This window comes from Spea bombifrons, chromosome 5, assembly GCF_027358695.1.
Source record: "Spea bombifrons isolate aSpeBom1 chromosome 5, aSpeBom1.2.pri, whole genome shotgun sequence".
In the NCBI taxonomy this organism is placed as follows: Eukaryota; Metazoa; Chordata; class Amphibia; order Anura; family Pelobatidae; genus Spea; species Spea bombifrons.
Window position 1 is genome coordinate 48,106,184 of NC_071091.1, and position 17,861 is coordinate 48,124,044.

Genomic DNA, 17,861 nt, shown 5'->3' on the forward strand with positions numbered 1-17,861 from the left:
GCCACCTGATATGCCTTATATTTGGCCCACAACTTACCGATTCATCCCTAGACTTGTCCCCCATGCTCCAGACTCCTTGGTGTCAAGTGGAGGCAGCCAGTGGACGTCTGTGCCATGCGCGTAGACAACCCCCGCTGCTACCCGGGACTTCCGCCGGGGCTTGTATGACAGCACCGGAAGATCATGTCACACCAGTGCTCCGTCATAGAAGCCCCGGCAGAAGTGTCTGGTAGCAGCGGCGATTGTCTCTGCGCTTCGTTCACCGGCTGTCGGAGAGGACGATCCAGGTCCTCTGCAGCTCTGCAGGGAATCCTCCTTTCCGGCAGCCGGTGAACATCTGCACGATGTGCATAGACAACCTCCGCTGCTGCTGGCCAGTACTTCCGCCGGGGTTTCTATGGTGGAGCACAGAAATACCGGCAACAGCGGAGATTGTTAGACATCGTGTCAGAGAGGAGGATCGGTGTCCCCTGCAGTGCTATTTTTGAGGTCTGATTATAAGACAACCTTGAATATAAGACGATGGGTATTTTTCAAAGCATTTGCAAATACGGTATGTTACATAAGCAACAAGTTCATAACGGTATTATGCTCAGGTCATTATGCTTTTGGTCATATAGAGTACGACGGCAGGGTCAATATTATAGCCTCACACATGTATGGGTAGTAGGGTGACCACATGTCCCAGATTGCCCGGGACAGTCCCGCAATGGGACTTTAAGTCCCGGGTCACGGGCAGCCTCAATCCGGAATTGAAAGGACGACTTTTTTTTTTTTTTTCTTTTTTTGACGCGGAGAGAGAGGGGCCCCAAGCGGTACTAAAAAAGGTTTCAGCAACCACTCAGCGCCCCTCTGTCTCCTCCGCGAGGCCTCTAGCTCAGACGCGATGCCAGCATTTCATGCTGAGCTCCGGAATATGGCGTCATATTATGGCGATCAACAGTAAAGCACCGGAGAAGCGGGAAGAGCAGCGAGACAGATGCCTCGCACTCCCACGGCAGGACTTCTGAAAGGTAAGTGAAATACAAAGGGGGAAAGGGTAGATAGTGAGAAGGGGAGGAGAGGGGGTAGATAGTGAGAAGGGGAGGAGAGGGGGTAGATAGTGAGAAGGGAGGGAGAGGGCGTAAATAGTGAGGAGGGGGTAGTAAGAATATTGAAATAAAGAGTGAGCATGAGTTAGAAAATCACAGAATTAATGTGTGGATGCATTGTGTGAATGAGTGAGAAAATGCATGAATTAATGTGTGAATGAGTGAGAGAATGAATGAATTAATGTGTGGATGAAGTGTGTGTATGAGTGAGAGTATGAATGAATTAATGTGTGCATGAATTGTGTGAATGAGTGTGAGTATGAATAAATGAATGTGTGGATGACTTGTCTGAATGAGTGAGAATGCATTAATGAATATGTGAGAATGAATTATTTGTGTGAATGAGTGAGAGAATACATGATTGTGTGAATGAATTATGTGAATAAAAGTGTGAATTGGTGAGTTTTGTGTATCATAGATGTATAATTGATTTATGGAAAGGCAAATATGGCACAGGCAGGGTGTTTATGGGACAAAGATGGCACAGGTAGGGCTGTGGACAAAGATGGCAAGTCATATGTGTGTAATTTGTTTGCTGGTCAGGTTCTATGTGGGCAGTGTGGATGCCAGGGCTGGCTTTGGGGTGTGCAACCTGTGATGATCTATGCCTGTAATTTAGGGGTTTTATCTATACCTTTAATGAGTTTTTATGTGAATTCCAATTGATCGATACCTGCAAAGCTGGGGTTTCGTGTTATTCTGTAGATCTATACCTGCAATGCTATGTTTCCATGTATTGTTGTTATGGTCTAGCTGCTTTTCTGCTGCATTGCTGGAGGCTATACAGCCTGGCTGGGTTGCCATGGCTACACTCCTGTCACTCCTGTGACTCAGCCCATTGTCCAACCCACAGCCAGCCCCTTTTGGCTATTTAAGCAGCTAAACTTCACTTCCTCCTTGCCCTTGTGTTGTTTCCGGCTGCAAGTGCTATTCCTGTGTTCCTGTGTTCCTGTGTTCCTGTGTTCCTGTGTTCCTGTGTTCCTGTGTTCCTGTGTTCCTGTGTTCCTGTGTTCCTGTGTTCCTGTGTTCCTGTGTTCCTGTGTATGACCTGGCTTTCTCTGACGTCCATCCCGGCTCCTGATTCCTGGCTTGTTCCTGACTTCGCTGATCTCTGTATTCCTGACCCCGGCTTGTCTGAGTACCTGTCTTGGTTCCTGACCCCGGCTTGTCTTTTGGTATATGCTTTTGGATCACGATTTGGCTTTGTTCACTATTGTCATTACAATAAAGGTGATTGCATTTTTACGTTTTGTGTCCGTCTTTTTCCTGGTCCCTAACATTACACAAGGGCCAATCAGGGCTTGGAGCAATTCCTGCGGTGCTACATCTCGGACCACCAAAATAACTGGTCGGATCTGCTACCCTGGGCGGAATTTGCTCATAATAGTGCTGTCTCGGCCTCTACCCGGTTCTCCCCTTTCATGGTGAATTATGGGTATCAGCCCTCCATGATTCCTGATAATTTCACTTCCCAGGGGATTCCGGCACTGGAGGATCATCTCCAGCAGATCCGTTCCACATGGGTGCAGGTTCAGGAGGCACTTCAACGCTCACAACAGTGTCAGGAGCTCCAGGCTAATCGTAAACGCCTACCCGCGCCTTCCTATCAGGTCGGGGAGAGGGTCTGGTTATCCTCCAGAAATCTCCACCTCCGGGTGCCCTCCCAGAAACTGGCTCCCCGGTATGTGGGGCCTTTCTGTATCCTTCGACGGGTAAACCCTGTGGCCTATGCCCTGGATCCACAATGTGTTCCATGTCTCTCTGTTGAAACCTCTGGTCTGTAATCGTTTTACTACAGTCACTCCTCGCCCCCGTTCGGTGACTGTAGACAACCATGAGGAGTTCGAGCTCCGCTCCATAGTCGACTCTCGTTGGTTCCGTGGGAAGCTCCAGTATTTGGTCCATTGGAAGGGGTACGGTCCCGAGGTAAGATCTTGGGTTCCAGCCTCAGATGTCCATGCTCCCGCTCTCCTTCGTGGCTTTCACTCGCGTTTTCCCCTCAAACCCGGCCCTGCTCCGCGGGGAGGGGGTCGTTGAGGAGGAGGGACTGTTATGGTCTAGCTGCTTTTCTGCTGCATTGCTGGAGGCTATACAGCCTGGCTGGGTTGCCATGGCTACACTCCTGTCACTCCTGTGACTCAGCCCATTGTCCAGCCCACAGCCAGCCCCTTTTGGCTATTTAAGCAGCTAAACTTCACTTCCTCCTTGCCCTTGTGTTGTTTCTGGCTGCAAGTGCTATTGCTGTGTTCCTGAAATCCTGAAATCCTGAAATCCTGAAATCCTGAAATCCTGAAATCCTGAAATCCTGAAATCCTGTGTATGACCTGGCTTTCTCTGACGTCCATCCCGGCTCCTGATTCCTGGCTTGTTCCTGACTTCGCTGATCTCTGTATTCCTGACCCCGGCTTGTCTGAGTACCTGTCTTGGTTCCTGACCCCGGCTTGTCTTTTGGTATATGCTTTTGGATCACGATTTGGCTTTGTTCACTATTGTCATTACAATAAAGGTGATTGCATTTTTACGTTTTGTGTCCGTCTGGTTCCTGGTCCCTAACAGTTGTTTATTTAATCTATACCCTCAGTGCTGAGTTTATGTGATTTCCAGTTCATCTATACCTGCAATGCTGGGTTTGTGTGTTCTGTTGCTATGCTATATTTCCATATGTTATTATTGTATATCTGCAAATGCAGGATTTGCATGTCTGATTCTGATCCAGTGTGGCAAATATTTATTTGGTGCGGGAGCGGAGGGCGTGATTGCATGCTAGGGAGCGTGGAGCAGGGCCCAAGGAACTGCTTGCATAGGGTCCGATTTTTTTTTTATTTTTTTTTATTTTTTTTTTTTTTTTTTTATTTATTTTTTTTTTCTCCAATATAAAATGTATTGTCAGCAGGATGTAATATTAAAATATATATTAGCAGTAGGGTCTAATATTTATATACATTGGCAGCAGGGGCTAGCCCCTGATAAATATTGACAATAATATTAACACATGTTGAGACATACTGGTACAGACAATTATACCAAATTATATCAAAGCACCAAATACAACCCAACGTGTCATTGGGTGTATGCAATGAGTTATCCAGCAGGGGTCTTACTTACACAGGACTGGAAACCTAAGACCACATTCCTCGGCGAAATCCCCGCCTGTTATAGCAGGCAGAAACTTCACAGATTTCCCTTCTGCAGATCCCCTCCCCCTTTGCAGCCTTGCTACGTGGTACTTGCATCAAGCTTAGTGACTGTAACTGTGCAGGGGGTTAGCAAGAGATTTAAAAAGTTAAATATCGGTGTATTGCGCTTACAGGAACTAGGAATACATGCCTGGAAGCTGCTGGACAGAGAAATAGATATTAATTACCTGGGTGCGCAAAGTGAGTCAGTTGCTTGTTATCTAGAAATTTGAAGTATTAAACCTTTTTATACCGAGCGGAGGACGGTGAGTACATTAACCATAAGAGTATATTTAGCTTTACTGCTGGTCGGACTTTTTTTTTTTTTTACCCGCGCGTGCTTGTTGATCGGTTTAACCAGCTCCGGGATGGTTCGGTCCCGCTATTGCTTTCTTGCCGTCCTTCTGTGCCTAGCTGGGGTGGGCGCTCAGTATGAACGGTACAGTTTTAGGAGTTACCCCCGGGATGAGCTAATGCCTCTTGAGTCTGCTTACAAGTACGGACTGGATCAGTACAGTAATGAGAATTGGCCCGAGACTGTACATTATTTGGAGATCAGTCTGAGGCTTTATCGGTTGTTGAGGGACAGCGAGGCTTTCTGTAACTTGAACTGCAGCACCGCACGTATGCCAGACAACCATCCGGTACAGAACGAGAGAACCGAAGGAGAAGAAGGAGCGGTCCAGCTTGGACGATTTGCTGGCTTCCCCGAACTGAAGGTGTTTGGCGACCTGCTGATGAGGGCCAAGTGCCTTAAACGTTGTAAGCAGGGGCTTCCAGCTTTCAGACAGTCACAGCCCACTAGAGAGACCATAGATGAATTCCACGACAGGGAGCCATACAAGTTCCTGCAGTATGCTTACTTCAAGGTATTGTAAATTGTCACTCATGTATTTGTGGACCTGGTTAGTCCTTGTTGAGTAGACCACATACTTTCTAAAGTTTAATATTTAAGACTACATGGTAGCGTTTATATTGTGCTTTTGTGTATTTTTAGACTAATAATCTGCCAAAAGCCATTGCTGCAGCTCATACGTTTCTGCTTGTACACCCAGAGGATGAGATGATGAAGAGAAACATGGCATATTATAAGAGTATGCCTGATTCTGAGGTGCATATCAAAGATTTAGAGACCAAGAGTTATGAGGTAAGTTGTTGTCAAATGAAATCATGGAGCAAGATGTTTGTACCTTGGCATTACCCTTTCAACTATTTCAACTTCCAAAATAGCTGATTTTAATTCATCATAGTTTTAGTGAAGATATTTCCGAATTTACAAAACATTATTGATTATATTGGGAGTTGCTTACTGTACATAAAAAGTAATTTAATTTAATTTATAGTAATCCATTCATTTTTCCCCACAAAATATATCTGATCTGTTGCATAGGAACTTGCATAGGAAGCTGTACTGAAAAAGAAAACCTGGAACTTCAGTTACCTACAACTTTTAAATGTGTGTTGGAACTTTTGTGAGTCCCTTTCCACTACAAGTAAATGAAAAAAATGGGTGACACCCAAACCCCCTCTTTAACCAGGGGTACAGCAATGTCTGCCATCTTAAGCCATCTCTGAAGCACAGATAGTAAATCCCTCCATTAGGACATTTTTTTAAATTAAGATTTAACCCCTACCAAGGTATGAAGGGCAATAACAAAAACACAAAGTGTAAAGTCACATGCCCTCCCAATGCAATGACATGTGACTGGAGTTGAGGACTGGCCAACTCAGCTGATCACTTTTTAATGAAACAGACACCAATTTTAAATGGTAATTTACTAACTATTTTAAGGGTGGGATACGTGTTAAATGACAGGTCTATCGCATTTATTTCCCTTACCATCTGAGCCGTTACATCATCATCTGTGCTTATACCCCCCTCCACAGCCTCCTCACAATACAGGGATAGGAATATATAAACAGTAATAAATATAAGAATATACAATAAATGTGTATATTCTACCCTTTTATTTAGTCCAATAAAATGCATGGTGCTAGGTAAGGAACATAGGATTTAAGGAATCTTTATAGAATGCTAGTTTGCGGTTATACCCTTGTGCATGATAATAGTAAGCTATCTACTAATGTATATATTTATTATGGTGCAACAAATTTATAAATCACCCTATAGAGATTACGATATGCTCTTGCGTTCTAGTTCTGTGTTGGATCTTGGCACTTATTTGTTCCTGAATGCCAAAGATGGTCAGCCACACAGGCACTGCTGAATTTATCATCAATACTTTTACCCTGGCACCCCCATAACCAAGGCACTTACCATGCCCCCCAACTGTCCCGATTTGGTAGGGACAGTCCCGATTTTTGGTCTCTGTCCCGCCTATCCCTACCTTTGTCCCGCTTTGCAGGGGCAGAGGTAGGGTGAGGCGAGAGCCGTTCTTACCGCAGGTGCTGCTGATCGGGCGCACCGCTTGCAGGACTAGTTGGGAGATCACGATCTCCCTCTAGTCGGCTCAACATTAGGGAGCACGAGGTCTGTCACATCAGACCTCGCTTTACTGCTCCCTCATCACTACGTGGCGGTAAATAATGCCGAGTGTGGGGATATGACATCATCCCTGTGCTCTACAGCAATAGCTTGCGCGTAGTGATGAGGGAGCAGTAAAGAGAGGTCTGAAGTGATAGGCCTCGTGCTCCCACCACAGGATGGAGGATGAATTATGAAGGAAGAAGAATGAAGGAAGAAGAATGATGGAAGAGGTAAGAGATGGGGAGAAAGCGGTGTAATGGCAGTGTATATGAATGTATGTGTTTGTAAGCTTGTGTGTCTGTATGGACAGGTGTGTGTAAGAGTAGCATAGGTATTTGTAAGCTGTGTGTAAGGGCACTGTATGTGCATATGTGTGTTTATGAGCAGATGTGTGTAAAGGCAGTGTATGTGTATATGTGTGTGTGTAAGGGCACTGTATGTGTATGTTTATGGGCAGGTGTGTGTAAAGGCAATGTATATGTTTATATGTGTGTTTTTCGGCAGGTGTGTAAGGGCAGCGTATGTGTGCGTGTGTATGGACAGGTGTGTAAGGGCAGTGTATGTGTGTGTGTAAGGGTAGTGTATGTATATGTGTGTGTAAGGGCAGTGTATGTGTATATGTGTTTATGGGCAGGTGTGTGTAAGGGTCCTGGGAGGAAGCATAACATTAGCTTTTTTTTTTTTAATTATAAAAAAAATCTGCTATTGTCGACTACTCTTCCAATGATACTCAGTCAGCATTATGGTGGACACCTGGCTGCACTAACCATGATTCTCAGCCAGCATCGTGGAAGCAGTATGTCCGGCTGAGCCTCATGTGAACTGTAGTTAACAGCAGATGATATGACAGGTGTTAGTTGTGAATTTAAACTCCCATGATGCCTAGTCATGTGGACACATGTCTATGTGTTTGCATATGCCATATGAGAAACTGGGAAGGGGCACTATCACCCATGCATCAGTAACAGTGGGCTCATTCCTGTGCTTTAAGCAGTCAAAGCTACCCCAAACCGTAGGGGTCAGTGTGCTAGAGTTTTGGAGCTGCAGTGTTCTCAGCAGGTAATTGCTTTTTTTCCCAAAGTTATACATGCATATTAAATTACCTGCTAAGTGTAACTACCGTATTTCCCCATGTATAAGACGCACCTTTTTTAGAAAAATTTGGGGTCTAAAAATTGGGTGCGTCTTATACAGTGGTGGTAGAGTTGTTGTTTTTTTTTTTTACTAGAAAGGGGACCTGCTGCTTACCTGTTTTGCTCAGCAGCGTCTCTTGATCCGCCGCGGCGACACAGGAACCCAGTGGAATCACGTGAATGCACATCGTATCACATGACTCCGCTCAGTTCCTGTTCCTGCTCGAGCAATGCAGGGGGAAACAGCGGCCCCCACGGAAGTCTGTGAGCGGCACCAGAAGATCTGGAGTTCAGGTAAGGTGGGGGAGTAAATTAATATATGTGTGTGTGTTAGCATGGATCCGTGTGTAGGGGGCACAGGGAGGCTGAAAGTGATATGCATGTACTGGCTACCCGAGCATGATAGGAGTGCGATTGCTAACATTGCTAGCAGCTCACACTCATAACATGCCCAGGCAGTCAGTACAATAACTTTAGGTAATATATTTTTTTAAAAATTTCAGCCCCCAAAATTAAGGTGCGTCTTATGCAAGGGAGCGTCTTATACTTGGGGAAACACGGAATTCGAGTAGGCCATTTGGAGCAGCAGACTCACCATTCAATATAGTGTAATGCTTTATTGGGTAAACCTTGCTAGTACCGAGTTGGACCCCCTATTGCCTTTATAACTGCCTTCATTCTTCGTGGCATACTGTATACAAGGTGCTGTTAACATTCCTCAGAGATTTTGGTCCATATGGGCATGATGGCATCACAGAGATTTGTCGGCTGCATATCCATGATGCAAATCTCCCGTTCTGCCACATCCCAAAATTGTAGCCTCAGTTTCCTGTTCTTAGCTGAAAGGATGGAAGTGTTGTGTGTTCAGAGATGGTATTCTGTATACCTTGGTTGTAAGGAGTGGTTATTTGAGTTACTGTTGTCTTTCTGTCATCTCAAACCAGTCTGCCCATTCTCCTCTGATCTCTGACATCAACAAGGCATTTTTGTCCACACAACTGCCAATCATTGGATATTTTCTCTTTTTTAGACCATGCACTGTAAACCCTAGAGATGGTTATGCATTATCCCAGTAGACCAGCCCGTCTGGCACCATCAACCATGCCACGTTTAAAGTCACTTAAATCCTCTTTCTTCCCCATTCTGATGCTCAGTTTGAACTTAAGCAAGTTGTCTTGGCCACATATGCTGCCATGTGATTGGCTGATTAGCTATTTGTATTAACAAGCAATTGAACAGGTGTACCTAATAAAGTGGCCAGTGTATGTATGTATGTGTGTGTGAATGTATGTATGTGTGTATATATATATATATATATATATATATATATATATATATATATATATATATATATATACACACACACACACACACACACACACACACACACATATACCCACTCACCCTAAAAAGCATACACATTCAGATTCTGGGATGCTGCTGAAATGACCAACATGTAAACACAACAAAACAAGACAATACAGTGCACACCCAGCAAATACAATTTAAAAGCACCCATCTAAGGCATAATATTGGGGATTCTGTTACACTATATGGCCATATGTTGCTTAGTCTGACACTACTTCTACCATCTTTCTTTTATCTTCGTCATAACCTACAGCGAGCTTCCACCAAAATGGCAGTGCCTCTGGTGACGTCCTCTCACTGAATTGGAGGATGAGGCATAACTTGCAGTGAACTTCCGCCAAAATGGCATCGCTTCCAGTTATGTCCTCTTGCTCGCCCCTCCGATTGTGTAGTCGGTGGACAACATCCTCCCACCAGACGATTAACCTATTAAACTAAAATCAGTTCTGATATAGAGGTTTTATTAATCTGACAGGTTATTCTAAATATGAAATCTTCATCCGGTTGCAAATATTAAAGATTATACTTACCAGCAAAAATGAGTCTTTACACTTAAAATTCATGATTTAAATCGTGTCTTGCTGACTAGTGATTTAAATTGACTTGAGCTTCTTACTGGCCATACTCTATGGAGTCCCTCTATGTCTCTGCAGAATGCTGCAGAATAGGCACCTTGCCACCGATAACACTGGTGTAAATGCCACTTTTGCCCCATTGTTAACCTGTCTCCATCCCATTTCTTGAAGAAAAACGTATCTCTTGCCTACAAATATTTTGAATGAGACGTGGAATTTTTTTTATTTACCTATCAATATGCGCCATTTTACGTAATCAACTTTTTTTTCTCACAGAACTTGTTTATCAGGTCGGTGAGGGCATATAATGGTGAGAATTGGAGAACCTCTATTTCTGATATGGAGCTGGCACTACCGGACTTTTTCAAGGCATTTGAAGAATGCATTGCTGCTTGTGAAGGATCCCGGGAGATTAAAGATTTTAAAGACTTTTATCCAAACATAGCAGGTTGTTCAGCTTCTAACTATATTTTACTAACATGGAACATTTATTAAAGTGTCAACAACATACTCATTATGTGCTGGCCTGTGGCTATTCATTGACAATTGCAGATAAAAGTCATTCTGAATACTTAAGTTATCCTTTTGATTAAGGATGACATCTCAGATTTAGAAGTGATTACTTTGACTAAGGATCACTGTAGCCAGCTACCAGCAGAGAGGTATTTATTTTCTGCGCCACTCTCTCCATGGTCAACATCTCTTCCACCAATGTTGCAGGGGGACTTCCCCAATATATGTCACTAGTTACCAGGAATAGGCTGTCACAGCCTCACAACTATACCCACTAGTACCATGCACATTACTGTAAATATAAACCAGCACTAATAACATGAGTAACCATAGAAGATTATTCAGCAAAGAAGGTGGAAGCCCTATTTCAGGTTATTGTATATGCTTTGTAGGGAACTACTGCAAGTGACTTTTAGTTGATGCACAACTGTTTGGTGTGCACATGTATGTGCAATATAACATGTATGTGTATTTTATTTTTGCAGATCACTACATTGAGGTACTGAAATGCAAAATCAAATGTGAAACCCAGCTAACACCTGTCATTGGTGGCTATGTTGTGGAAAAATTTGTGGCAACTATGTATCACTATCTGCAGTTTGCCTATTATAAACGTAAGTGAATGTTGTTTTAAATTGACTACTTAATTTAAAGATCAATAACTTATATATACAATTGGGAATTCCCTTAAGTGTTACTGCCCTGATTGACCAGTGCAAAAGTTAAAAACATATAGCCTTGAAACATGCTACAACAACAAACATTAGAATAACCTATCAATCCCCCAAAATGTGAATACAATAAAAACCAAAAATGGTATTTTAGGCATTCTCTCCTGGCTTTGTCAGTCCCAAATGTAAAAAGGTTCCCAGAGGGTCTATCCAAACCCGACTAAAACTTCTTGGGCCCTGAGACCAGTAATGCAGTAAAACAGTGTTTCTCCCTCCTCAAAAAAAGGCTTAAATAACAAAAAACATTGTTACAAAATCTAAAAAAAGTAACATTTCTAATTTCAATGTATTTTCTTTAGTTCTTTTTTAATATTATTTATTTTGTCCATATCTTCTACCTCCATTTGATTTTTTTTCTATAGTGAATGATGTTAAAAATGCAGCTCCTTGTGTGGCTAGCTACCTACTCTTTGATCAGGATGACCAGGTGATGAAACAAAACATGGTGTATTATCAGTACCACAAGGAAAAATGGGGATTGTCTGATGATAACTTCAAACCAAGACCGGTAAGAATATAAGCAAAACTTTTAATTCCTAAGATCACATGTGATGTCTTCTATGAGACTCTCAGCAGGTTCACATGAAAAATAAAAGAAACATATAGATAATAGTATAATATTGTTTATACAAAAGATATTAACCCTCCTATAAGATTGGTACTCACAATCTTTTGAGCAACCAAGTTTGCTCAAACTATAGGGCGTCTGTGTAGGAATATCATAGGATCCAATAGTTTCTGGAAAACAGCAGCTTGTGGTGTTCCACTCAATGTTGTTGTTCCTTAATGAGCATCAGCTCAAGATATACAGGAGGTCAAAATGAAGAGGAGGATTTGAAAGTAAAAATAGCAATTTATTAGTAGTAAAATCTAAAAAACGATATGCTTGCAACAAGCAAACAAAGTTCCATGCTTTGCCTGTGTAGTTTGTGCTACTTCCAGGTGGGCGTGTCGCCAATTTGCATAACGCGTTTCACCCAATCAGGCTTCCTCAGATGCATACCAGTCCCTCCTCTTCATTATCCTTATATGCTCTGCTGCATTAAATCTGCCAGGTGGAGTCCCTTTATGTGCAGCTGATGTTTAAATCCAATATTATTAGAATGCATTATGTATAAAAGTTTGTCCATATTCAGCACTCATATTTAAGTGTCCATAAAAATATCTATAACAATGTCCATATTGCACAAAGAGAATGAATTAAAAACACACTTAACTATAAAACATTTTAATCATAATAAGTTAGAAATTGGCTCAAAGACCTATCAAACCCATCCATATGGGGCATGTAGTGTTTCTCACATGTTAGTAGAATATTTATAAAGATCATGTATAAATACCAATATAAATAGATATACATTACATAATTTAAAACATATAAAAGCATATATGAGAAATATATATCTAAAATCACATATACATATATATTAATAAATTAGTTTCATATTTTATGAGGGAATAATTTATCTAAAAAATTAAATAGATCAAAATCCTGATTCAATCCCATAGGATGTAGTGTTTTCAATACATAGACCCACTTCATCTCAATCTGACCAACTTTTTTAATAAAATTTCCTCCTCTCCAATTTCTCTGGACTACCTGTATACCTATATATTTAAGGTGCTTAGGGTCCCTTTTTTTGGATGTTAATAAATGTGTCCGTTCTACCATCTCGGTCTCTCTCAAAGCTTTTTGTAATATTGATTCTGGATAACCTTTTTGTATAAATTCATCGTTAACCTTATTAATTTGTTGTTGGTATATAGAATTATTTGAACAGTTACGTTTTATGCGCATGAACTGTCCCTTAGGGATGTTATTCAGCCATGGACTGAATAATTATAGAGGATATAACTGTTTGTGTCCACTGATTTAAAGAAAGTTTTTGTGCATAATTTTGATTGTTCAATATATATTAAAAACGTGAAACGTGAAAAACGCTACTTTCATAATGTCCTTTTTATAATTAGAAAAACATCCTGGTATAATAAATGTGGCTGCATTCAGTTTAAAAAAAATAAAATGCATTGGATGTGGATCTTCAGGCTTAATCCCTTCTCAGTTTTATTTACAGTGTAGGGCCCAGTCCATTAGATATAATTTATTTGTTAAAATGTTGTTCATTTGTATCATAGGAGGCAGTTCTCTACTACAACATCACAACCATGCAGAACGAATTGTATGAATTTGCCATGCAACATATTGTTGATGATGACGAGGTAACTTTTTACCCCATAATAATGTCTGTTTTCTTAATTTTCCTGTGATAAAAAATATTTTGAAGGATATTTTAAAAGGTTGACCAAGAAGCAATTTGACATCGATGAACAACATTTCTCATGATTGACCGGTGTTAATTGGTAATAAGCATGTTAAAATATTGAATTAATCAAATGATCTGTGATGGAAAAGCGGAGGAAATCACATTTATGTTACCTAGAGTTTGAAAGGCTGTAATTCAGTCCACTCTCAATGCTTCTTGTGAAATCCTTTGATCTGAGTCTTTCGCCTTTCTTGTTGTATAGACTGGTCTACTAAAATGTAACACAAACTTGTTGCCTGTACTGTAATAAGGAAAATAATTTTCCTATTTATTCCATCTGTACCCTTTTGTTAAATATGTCATGTTTTGTATCTAAGGAGCTGTGTCTCGGGAACATATTGCATGCATGTAAAATCAGTTCTCACTTATGTGTTACACAAATGTAAGCCAGTGGCGTAGTAACAAGCACATTGGGAGCACCGGAATTGATTGTCACCAGAAGCATGTGGGGACTAAAGACAAAAAGATTAAAATCAGGTGAATTATAAGCTCTACAAGAAACCAAGAAAGATTCTAACCAATACTCAGGGCAGTCTCCCTTAAACAAACCCCAAAAAATAGATAAGTCTAGAAACAGGTTAGAGTAGGGGAGTATGTGAATCATAAATAATAATAATAAAAAAACACCACCGTGAAAAAATATAAATATACTCATGTATCAATATATATTGTTTCTTCTTTCAAATAGATGTTGGTAATTTACATGAAAAATAAAACATACATAGCATAACATATAGCAGAAATATTGGTGAAAAAAATGGTCCAACTGGTCACAACCACTTGAAAAAACAAAAGGATTTTAATCCATAGTAGAAAAGAAATAGGCAATAAAGTCTCAATCAAAACATATATTGCGTGGAACTGTACGTATACCACAGCATCGGAGTCTAAAGGTAAAATGAATATGCTTACGAGAACGAGCACATCATATGCATGTAGAATAAATTTCCGAGAAGACGGCAATCGGGAGCGTTATTCCAAGGCAATCAGTCTTTTTTACGTTTTTACTCCTCGCGTTTTTACTCCTCGCGGAACACCCAGTTTGTTGATTAACCCCTTCAGACCCCTATGGACGTACCGGTACGTGCTGACCTTCTTGCAGTGGCAGGGACACATTCCTGCTGCTACACGGGAGATCAGGCTGTCGTTTGACAGCCTGGACTCTCCCCTATCAGCAGAAGCCAGCATTGCTGGCTTTCTGCTTCCCAAATTCGTTCCCTTCTGGATTGCGTCACGACTGACCTCACCCAGAAGGTTATCGGAGGACAGGATATCCCCTGCAGGGTCTGTCTAGACCTTGCTGGGATATCTGATCGCTCCAATGAGGCTCTGATCACAGACACACTAGAGATCAGTGGGATCGTGCAGGGGATTGTAGGGAGGAGAGTGAGAAACCATGTTGTCGGATTCTGAGAAATGAAACAAACAAAAAAGAATAAGAATTAAAAAAATCATTAAAATAATACAATAAATAAAAAAATAAACAATAAAGGGGAAAATAAAACCTTACATCCCATTGCCCTAACACACCATTGCCCTAACACAACATCTAAAAGGTCCCAAAAACCCAAAAGTCATAAGTATGAAAAATACTACCCTATTCAAAAGTTTCAAAATAGCACATGGGAGCAGTATGACCAGATGCCCAAATTCCAAGTTTAAAAACTTAGATGTGCATGTCCCGAATGTGATTTTGTTTGCCCCCCAAACAACCCGACAAGCCTATGCATGGCTCGTATCACTGTACTCGAGATATTGCTGAACATTAGGTGTTTAGCAGTGACACATACCAGGAGCTGTAAATTCATACTTAAATTACGAATGTGGAAATAAAGACCATACAAAAATTTACTAATGACGATCTGGTGAACAGGAAGCTAAGATATGCATACTGTTTGTTTTAATCAAAACAGAGATTTATTGAAACTACTGAACTGTAAAATGTATGATTTGAGGAAAATCCACCTTTATGGTTGCACTTCTGATGTAACTTTGCATAATGGGAGTAATACAACAGATTTACATTTTTACAAGTTACTTTTTTACTTTAAAGTGTGTTATTTATTCCTTTGTTCACAGGGGATAGTCGTACAATATCTTGATGAACTTTTGGAGGAAAATGCATATTGAAGAATTTTTTTCCCACCTCTGACATCTGTGGGCTGGCAGCATGCACTGGCTTTATACGTTTTCATTGTTATTATTTTATTTGCATTGAGTTTGTATTGTTTTACCTTTTTACCGGTATTTATGGAACTTACCAACAAGTATACACAGAAAAAATTGAATATCGTTTTAAAACTCATCTGCCATGTGTAATCAGTAACATAATAACAATTTAAATTGTAAATGTCTGTATATGAGGATAGTCATATGTTTTTTTGTTTGTTTTTTTAAGATATATCTAGATGAGCGATGGTTTGTATTTTTATTTACCTTGCATACATCCCCACATGGTTTGTCGGGATTTCAAAATCCAAAAGACTATAGTTTGTTTCGTGTTTTTTGCCGATGCTCATTCTGCTTGATGATGTCTAAAGTGATGTTTCAGAGGATGTAACAACTCAGGAAAAAAATGCATTGGACTCTTAAGTACATTGTTTCAATTCTTGCTTGCAACAACATACCAGTACTTCTTCCCAGCTATTGTATATGATGTGTTCTTCTGCTGTACGAGCTCTGCATAATAGCACAAATGTGAGTTCTGAATAATCATTTTTATTTTTCCAACTTACAGAAAATGCAGAAAGCATGGAAAACGTTATATATTTCTTTTTTTTTTTTTTTAAACATGTTAAGCATTTAATTGAATTTTTGTGCCTCATGCAGGGTAGGCATAGAATAAGAAACTGGGAGGAGCAACTAAACTGGCAGGTATTGTGTACTTTTTGGTAAGGCATTTTTGCATCTTGGTTTGTGGTTATCTGGGATCAATTTAAATAAAACCAGGACTCCTTTTTATTGTGAGGTATGTAAATTTAACAACCATTGTTTATTATCTGAAACATTAAAATAAATGCCTGTTACTACATATGTATATATTCATACTTTTTGTTAGGATTAACAGCTTTATCTCAGTCTATTCATTATCAGACAAATACAGACAAAGGAAACCCTTTACATTTCAGGATGTAAAAGGTTTCAAGGACCTCAACGTGGGCATGAAAGCACACAAACTTTCTTTATATCATATTGAACCCCGGGGCAGACTTCATTCTTCTATTTAGGTAGATGAGGTGCAATTAATTTTCAAATCTTTGCCCCGAGACTTTATTATTTGTAGACAACCTTGATAACTGTTTACAGAGAGTTGCAGGCCCAGGTATAACTGGCCACTGGCACTGGCTTTTCAGTTGGTGTATGTTACCAGGTGGGAACCAGAAGTATTGCATGGTAGGCAACCAACATTCAATGAAAGGCGGCCTACACTGCAATATTATGGATGCCTAAGGTGATAATGCTTGGTTTATTCTATACAAGAACATTTATTCTAAAGTTGCGTTCTTTTCTGGTGGCGGACTTTAATCTTCTAATGTTACCAGAGGGTACATTTAATTTTTATGTTCCCATAGTATTGTATGCTAGATATTCCGGCATCTCATGATACAGCCATGAATTAAGGTAAAACACTGTTAACTCAGTAGCTGCTACCATATGCATTTTTGAGTGAAATGATTTGTCAAAAGCTCATTGTTTTAGCTTTGATGAAATAATTAAAGCATTGAAATGTAAAGCCACTATTTTTGTTAAACCAACTGTTATGTTTTTTCTTGTTTGGTTTTTTTCGATGGGGGGGCTAGGGACTGTGCTTACAAGGATGGTGAAAATTATTGGCACTTTTGCCACCAACCCCTGCTGATAAAGTATAATTTAGTTACAAATTGCTGGGTAACTATTCACTGCAAGCTGTCAGAGAGGTAGCACACCATTTACAAATGCCTTGCTTATAGACAAACATAATTTTAAACTATGATGTATTTGTTCAGAATTGACGACTTATACTTGTTGTTCATTACATCCTTATCTGCTTGTTTGGTCTAAAATTCCTAAAGTGCCCAGGAAACTTTGCCTTTTTGTTAAATTAGAGCAGGATTGAGGCATGCCCTAGTGTATTTTATTTTACTTACTGCATGATGGGGGGGCTTTTGTAACTTCTTTTGCTACAACATCTGAAGGTATTTATGTGGACTAATGTGTGATTATATGTATATGTATGTATAAATAGTGTGTGTGTTGTATTTATTTTGTGACACAGCTCCACACACAGGACACCCCTGGATGGGTAGAAAGCACGGCCTTCTAGGATAATTATACACAAAAAGTCCCCAAAGTTAAGAATGGTGTAGGTTTATTTTGAGCAAACCACAGTTCTGGATAATCCAGCAATGCTATAAACAGGCAGGATTCCTAATGGTTAAATCCATAATAAAAAGCCCAAAACTATGACTGAGCACTGACTAAA

General features: G+C 40.3%; 1 protein-coding gene across 2 annotated transcripts in view; it reads left to right on the forward strand.

Annotated features, from left to right (window-relative positions):
• CRTAP (cartilage associated protein) overlaps window positions 1–17,150 on the forward strand; it is a 106,912-nt gene extending 89,762 nt beyond the window's left edge. Inside the window, exons 2-8 of one of the 2 annotated variants that reach the window (XM_053467166.1) lie at window positions 4,470–5,136; window positions 5,265–5,414; window positions 10,108–10,279; window positions 10,830–10,958; window positions 11,438–11,583; window positions 13,212–13,295; window positions 15,479–17,150. In XM_053467166.1, the coding sequence (XP_053323141.1) occupies window positions 4,636–5,136; window positions 5,265–5,414; window positions 10,108–10,279; window positions 10,830–10,958; window positions 11,438–11,583; window positions 13,212–13,295; window positions 15,479–15,529 (1,233 nt within the window). In that variant the 5' untranslated portion in view covers window positions 4,470–4,635 and the 3' untranslated portion in view covers window positions 15,530–17,150. Of the gene's footprint in view, window positions 1–4,320; window positions 5,137–5,264; window positions 5,415–10,107; window positions 10,280–10,829; window positions 10,959–11,437; window positions 11,584–13,211; window positions 13,296–15,478 lie in introns of those variants that run through there. The other variant, XM_053467165.1, reaches the window with a different exon arrangement.
• The last annotated feature ends 711 nt before the right edge of the window (window positions 17,151–17,861 follow it).